At 37.6% G+C, this 7,582-nt stretch overlaps 1 protein-coding gene across 2 annotated transcripts in view; it reads right to left on the bottom strand.

Annotated features, from left to right (window-relative positions):
• CDKL3 (cyclin dependent kinase like 3) overlaps nucleotides 1-7,582 on the bottom strand; it is a 35,603-nt gene that overhangs the window by 1,066 nt on the left and 26,955 nt on the right. The window contains exons 8-12 of one of the 2 annotated variants that reach the window (XM_023751998.1): nucleotides 7,184-7,512; nucleotides 5,920-6,013; nucleotides 2,113-2,275; nucleotides 1,205-1,302; nucleotides 136-230 (exon numbers count right to left, since the gene is read on the bottom strand). In XM_023751998.1, the coding sequence (XP_023607766.1) occupies nucleotides 177-230; nucleotides 1,205-1,302; nucleotides 2,113-2,275; nucleotides 5,920-6,013; nucleotides 7,184-7,512 (738 nt within the window). In that variant the 3' untranslated portion in view covers nucleotides 136-176. The remainder of the gene's footprint in view (nucleotides 1-135; nucleotides 231-1,204; nucleotides 1,303-2,112; nucleotides 2,276-5,919; nucleotides 6,014-7,183; nucleotides 7,513-7,582) is intronic. The other variant, XM_023751999.1, reaches the window with a different exon arrangement.

Below are 7,582 nucleotides of genomic sequence, written 5' to 3'. Positions count from 1 at the left end.
ATGTGTATATATATATATATATATATATATATATATATATATATATCTACACAGAATTTATTATATATTTGTAGAATTATCTAGTAGCATTTTTTGCATGTAATATTAAAAAAAAGGATTTTTTAAAAACCATACAGTGATTCTGGGATTCCCTGAATTTTCAGCTGCTGCCTTTTCTATTCTGCATCTGGCAGGTTCTTCTTCCTTTCAGTTTGTGCATTTCCTATATTCTAAAAAGTAAATAGAAACAAGGACCTTAATTGAGGAAATGGTGAGTCTTTGGCTAAGGAAATATAGCCACAGATAAGTACTTGTACTTTGCACCTGGAGGCTGTTTCATAAGGTTCAGGGAGACTATCTAGCAAAGTATCCTCATTATCATCATGAAACAGAACTGAAGGTAATTTTTGTATGGGCTTGATCTCCAGCAGGGGGCATGCAGGAGGCAACCCTCTCATAACAATGTTTTTTTCTTTTCCTCTCCCTTCCTCTTTCTAAAAATCAGTGAACTATTATTTTTTAAATGTAATCAGGTGTTTTTTTTTTTTAAATAAGAAACTGGGATAACAAAGTTGCTGACCTCCCGAAAATAGAAGGCTAACTATGTGATTTAATTCAGTGGGTGCTCTGCACAATCCCCTTCTTTCAAAAGAATACGTTTAGAGAGTATTCATTTGGATGTTTAGGGCTTCAGATTTCCAAATAAAATTCAAGACTCTCTCTGGTGGGTCGGGGCTGGGACATTTCAACAAGATTATCTGATAGCTAGCTAAGAGCAAATATTTGTGAAAATAGGACAGCAGGTAGACAGAAGGTATTCGAGAACAAATTGGAGGGGAAAAAAAAACAGGAAGTGGCCAGTATAACCATAAGTTTATACCATTATTCATTTCCTCTGGCATAGGTTACTTGTCCAATGCTTGGTAATACACATAACACATACTCCTTTCCCTGAATACAATATTCTAATCACTTCAACATTCAAATAAAGGCTGGTATTCATTACCCTCCCCCGCAAAAAAGTTATAAAACCTTTAGTAAGTAGTTATTCTGGAAATATATATATATCTGTTTCTCAACTTCAAAGATTACAGAATTTTAAATTTTTACATAACTTTTCAATGATAATAATTAAATTTACACACCAAGTCAAGGATTCTAAACAGCATTCTTCAGTTAAATCTATAAACAAAAAATGTTTTACCTCTTGTTTTTCTTGATTTTGGTCCACATTAAGTAAAGTTGGTATTTTAGATGAATCTGTTTTCTTTGATTCCTTCTTCGGCACTTTTATCTGTTTAACTTTTGCAAAAATATATACAACAATGACAACTTATTATTCTTCATGAAAATTTTACTTTCCTTTTTAAGAGTTTCAAATGGAAATTCTGATGCCCACTTAAGTCAGTTCCTCACTTTATTGAAAAGGAACTGAACAAATTATAAGTTGTAATGGTAAAATGCACCAGTCATAAATTATTTGTTTTATAACTTTACAAGTAATATATCATTAAAAGAATACATGTATTTTTTTAAATTCTGAGTATAACTGTCAAATGGATCAGATAATTCCTCTTGAACTGTACAAGTACTATATTCTTGTTATTATATTAAGTTTTCACAAGGTGTCACTGTTCTTCAAAGAACATAACATTTACTCTGCCAAAAATGAGTTTCATTTTAAGAAATCAATACCTGTTAAAAATCTTAATCTACTAATTCCGTGAATTCCTGAAGCTCATATATAATTCCTGCCATTATATGGGCAAATAATCATGGGTAAACATAGGAAATTGATTTGTTCCAGATCATATACTGAACCAAAACCACCTTCTTCAAATACTGTTCTTAACATTTCAACAATACTAAGCTAATAAACTATTTAACTTCTAAAGTTTTCTTAACCTTTCTTTAAAATTTTCTCATTTAAGTCTCACCCTTTATTTGATGATGGGGGGTGAGGAGAGGGCATCTTCATCTGCTGAAAATATTTTTCACAGTAATTTACTATTTTCTACCTAAATCACACTATAACATGCAAGTTATGTTAGAAAAAAGGTTTTGTGAAAGATAACATTGGGAGATTTGTAATTCTATGCAAAAATTATGTACCTTCCGTTCTTTTCATCTCATTTGATTGTATTATGAAAGGCAATTTTGGGAAATGGAATTCTTTCCTGTCAGATCTGGAAAAATTCAGCTTCCTTTTATTTCCACTTGCCATTTGGTCACTTTGACTTGTCCGCTCACTAAATACACCTTTCTCCATTTGGTTCTAAACAAACAAATAAGCAAGAGTTAATTTGAAGAAAAATGTGTAACTATTCAATGACAAGCCTAGAATTATTAGCCATTCAGATGGTATAAGGCAGTGGTCGGCAAACTGCGGCTCTTTGGCCCCTTGAGTGTGGCTCTTCCACAAAATACTGACTTCTGCGCATGGGCCACGAAGTTTCAATCGCACTGTACGTGCGCGCCCGCACGTGGTATTTTGTGGAAGAGCCACACTCAAGGGGCCAAAGAGCCATATGTGGCTCGCGAGCCGCAGTTTGCTGACCACTGGTATAAGGTATGCATAGCAATGCCTTCTAAAAGAGAATACCAATAAATATATAAACAGATTAAAGTTCAATAAAAGTTTCATAAAGCAACATTATTTTTAGCATATTGAATATTCTGAGAATAATAGTCTTGATCATGAGAACCACAATCTTAACTTTTAATTTTTAATCCTATTCATTATACTCTGACTTTGGACAAATTGCTTCAATTCATTTTATTAAAAATTTACTTTTCTAGCCCTCACCAGTGTGGCTCAGTTGGTTCAGCATCATCCCATGCACCAAAAGATAGCAGGTTCAATTCCCAGTCAGGGCACATGCCCATGTGGTGGGTTCAATCCCCTGTAAGGGTGTATATAGGAGGCAACCGATCAATGTTTCTCTTTTTCTCCCTCTTCCTTCTTCTCTCTCTAAAATAAATAAAAACATATTGTTATTTTTTAAAATTATTTTCAATTTAAAAATAATGTGCTCTGGACACTGGGAAAACCCAAAAGGAAAATAAATTACTTGTGAACTCAGCATTCTGGAAAACCTTTTATGTTTTCTGATGTTGCTCATTTGACAACAGATGATAAAAACTTTCCTAGGTTACTGAACTGTCTGGCTTCAAGGTGAGGGCTGAAGGAGCAGCTTTCTCCCAGACTCAAGTGCTGGCAGAGGCCATTGTTCCTCTGCCCATTCCCCCCAGAGCTGGTGGCCGACTCCACATCTGAGTCTCCATCAATCTAGCTAACTAACATGTTTCCCCAGCCCTGATGATTCCCTGAAATCCCACTGCACCCAGTTTGTAGGCATACAAGTCCAGTGGTTTTTCCATATAAACAGCCTCTCTTGCCTCATGCTTCAGACTTTCCTAAAATCTCACAAACAAGTAGCATCTGGCCTCTGTGTACCCCATATCTTTGCTAAGTGGCCCCACGCCTGACACTAGTAGCAGCCAGCCTCAGATCACAGCTTGGCTTCCCCTGGGCACCTCTAAGCTCAGCATAAATAACAGCCATTGGCAGATTGCTTTATAGCTCATGCTGGGTGGCCCCAGGCAGGGCACAGGTGGTGGCTGACCCAGTGGATAGCTTCAGACCACACCAGATTACAACCCAACCACCTCCATTAGTGACACACTCAAGGGGCAGATTCAGTGGGCATCAAACCCCACTGAGGCAAGTCCTTTTCCCTTAGTTTCAGCTGGTCCTAGAAGCTGATTGGCTTGGGAAGTCAATTTCTCCCAGTGATGTGCCAACAGCAATCAAGGCTCAACTACAACAGGACATTGCACACAGCCCACCGGGGGCGCACCTAGAGCGCAAAGCTTGGGTGACTGGGGAGGCTTCACCAATGGGCCCTATAGGACACCTACCAAACAAGGCCACTCTACCAAGTCCAGGAGACATGGCAGCTCTACCTAATACATAGAATCAAACACAGGGAAGCAGCCAAAATAAGGAGACAAAGAAATAGGTCCCAAATGAAAGAACAGGAGAAATCTCCAGAAAAAGAACTAAATAAAATGGAGGCAAGCAAACTACCAGATACAGAGTTCAAAACAATGGTTATAAGGATACTCAAGAAACTTAGTGAGAACTTCAACAGCATAAAAGATAATATGAAAACCATAAAAAAGAGCTGATCAGAAATTAAGGATACACTAACTGAAATGAAGAATAAATGACAGGGAATCAACAGTAGAGTAGATGAAGCAGAGAATCAAATCAATTACTTAGAATATAAGGGAGCAGAAAACAACCAAATAGAATAGCAAAAAGAAAAAAGAATCCAATGAAATTAGGATAGTGTAAGAAGCCTTTGGGACAACTTCAAACACACCAACATTTGCATCATGATGATGGAAAACTTTCCTAACCTGGCAAAGAAAACAGACATACAAGTCCAGGAAGCACAGAGTCCCATACAAGATGAACCCAAAGAGGCCCACACCAAGATACATCATAACAAAAATGCCAAAGGTTAAAGACAAAGAGAGAATCTTAAAAGCAGCAAGATAAAAGCAGTTAGTAACCTACAAGGGAGCTCCCATAGGATTGTCAACTAAGTTCTCAACAGAAACTTTGCAGGCCAGAAGTGATTGGCACAAAATATTCAAAGTGATGAAAAGCAATGACCTAAAATCAGGATTACTCTACCTAGCAAAGCTATCATTTATAATCAAAGGACAGATAAAGAGCTTCCCAGACAAGAAAAATTAAAGGAGTTCATCACCACCAATTCAGTATTATATGAAATATTCAAGGGTCTTCGTGAAAATGGAAATAAAACAAAAAAAGCTGGGGTAAAATACTTATACCAGAAGAAATAGACTTTAAAACAAAGCCAAAACAAGAGACAAAGACCCAGCAACTCCACCTCTGGGTATTTATCCAAAAAACCCCAAAACACTAAATCGAAGACATATACATTCATGTTGTTTTTTTATTACACTTTAAAAATATATATATATATATATATTTTAATATATTTTTTATTGATTTTAGAGAGGAAGGAAGAGGGAGAGAAAGAGAGAGAGAAACATCAATGACAAGAAAGAATGATTGATTGACTGCCTCCTGCACGCCCCACACTTGGGATCCAGCCCACAACTTGGGCATGTGCCCTGACCCTGAATTGAATCATGACCTCCTGGTTCATAGGTCAAAACTCAACCACTGAGCCATGCATGCCAGGCATTCATATGTTTATTGCAGCATTATTTACAATAGCCAAGATATGGAAGCAATCTAAGTGTCCATCAATAGATGAGTGGATAAAAAAGAAATGGTGCATGCTGGCTGGTGTGTTCAGTGGTTAGAGTACAAGCCTGTGCACCGAGGGGTCATGGGTTGGATTCCTGGTCAAGGGCACACACCTGAGTTTCAGACTTGACCCCAGCTCTGGTCGGGGTGCATGCAGGAGGCAACCAATCAATGTGTCTCTCTCACACCCTTCTCTCTCTCTCTCTCTCTCTCTCTCTCTCTCTCTCTCTCTCTTAGATAAATGTCTAATCAAGATACATGCCCTTGACCAAAATTGAACCTGGGACCCTTCAGTCCGCAGGCTGACGCTCTATCCACTGAGCCAAACTGGTTAGGGCAAGTCTTGTGACTTTTAAAGGTGAAACATTTAACACCCCCTCCCCCAAATAACACACTGAATACACAAATCACATTAAAAGAAATTAACTAAAATTGTGAAGGCACTAAGGAAATGATGGCCTATTTTCATCTCAGGAGGGGGAAAAAGGAAACTAAAAGTACATTTTAATAAATATTAGTGTCCCAGAGATGGAGAAAAGGGCAAGGGGACCAGTTAGAGGGATAATGTTGAAAGAGGCCATAATTTAATGACTAGCTTCTTGCCTTACTTGAGTAGGACCTGTATCCTCTTGCCTGTTATTAGTCATAACGTGTCCAATAGATTGTGAGGAAGTATGTCTCTTTTTTGCTCTTTCAGTTAACCTATTATTTAAAAACAAGTAAATAGTTATTAGAACTCCCCAGAAGTGCTTCTGTTTTGAGTAAGTTATACCATGGAAGTCTAGTTAGAACACTGAGTGCCAAAATGCAATTGTCAGTCTTTAAGTGCTCACTGCTCTAAGTAGAGAGGTGAAAACAGAGAGGAGAACAGCTCCGTTATGGCTAACATCAGTGGTAACAACCATATTGTAGGGTTATTCCAATTGGCCCACTTGGTCCCTTCTATCTGATCTGAACCTGGGTCTTTGAATTTCTGGGTTTCTGAATTTCTGAACTTGCTGTCCAAAGCTGGTTTACAACCATGGTTATTGCAGCAATCGTTTTTGGGTCATCTCAAGAACAACTGAGCTCTTGCTGTCTGTAACCTGCTGAACCTTTCGACTGGCACAGACATGTCCACATAGACAGGTCCACTTGCCCACCTCTGCAGAGCACTAAGTTTCCCAGCATATAGCCCAAATCAGTCTGGCAGGATCAGCTTGGGATATTGAACCTAGTCTCCTTCCTCATCTAGATATATTGTAGTTTCCCTAAATTTAGAACTGATGCCTTACTAGACAGACCCTGCCATCCATCACACTGCCCTTGATTAACAGACTGATGCACCGTTCTCTGAATCTGTATTAGTAGCTAAAACTAGCCCAATATGTTGGTTTACTCCCAAAATATTTGACCTTGAAAGACTATTTGACTATAAAAGGTTATTCTCAACCATCCTCTCTCCATTTAGAGAATTCTCTCTGATACAGAAATAAAGCTTACTTTGTTATACCAAGGCAGGTCAATACCAGGACTTAGGTCATAGCACCTTTTTTTCCTCTCCAAATGAGAAGAAATGTTTCTAAGGTTTTGTGTGTTTTTTTTTTGTGTGTGTTTAGTTTTTGTTTATTTGATTGTTTGTTGGAAAATTGAGGCTTTTCCAAAAAGCATTAGTGAAAAATTAAACTTCTGGATAGCCAAGAAAAGTTAATTTCTTCTACAGTATTTATAAGAAGGACTCAGTAATGGGCCATTGTATGATTATAATTTCAATGTGTCTTCAAATTCAGTTTACATACAGATACTATGAATCTGATTCTTTGAATACTATTATATAGGAACATTATATTACTTAGGTCCATTTCCTTCTGTCTCTTTTCTGTTAGAACTCACCTTGAATTGGAGTGGGAGAGATTTGAATTGAGATTGGAAGCCATCAGGTTACTGCTAGTTAGGTTGATGGGTGGCATCATCATATTACCTCCAGCATGTGGACTGTCTTTCATGCCAGTAGAGTTAGTGCTGGGATTGGCAGGGTTTGGTGGTTCATTGATTACAGATTTTACATTTTGAGACACAGTATGAGCATTTTCAATTGCATCTGACTGACCATGTCCACTTTCATACTCTGTCTTTTTTGGTTCTAAGGTATCTACTTTTCCTCCTTTGACTTTAATAACTCTGGTTTTTATTTCCTTGGGCTTTTTCTCTTTTTCCATTTCCTGGAATAGATACATCCAAAATCTGAGTCTGTAATTTTTATCGTTAGTGTGCTAACTATAATGTTACTGG

Source organism: Myotis lucifugus, unplaced genomic scaffold (assembly GCF_000147115.1).
Source record: "Myotis lucifugus unplaced genomic scaffold, Myoluc2.0 scaffold_28, whole genome shotgun sequence".
Lineage (NCBI taxonomy): Eukaryota > Metazoa > Chordata > Mammalia > Chiroptera > Vespertilionidae > Myotis > Myotis lucifugus.
Note: the sequence above shows the minus strand (reverse complement) of the source record. Positions and strands in the feature narration are given on the sequence as shown.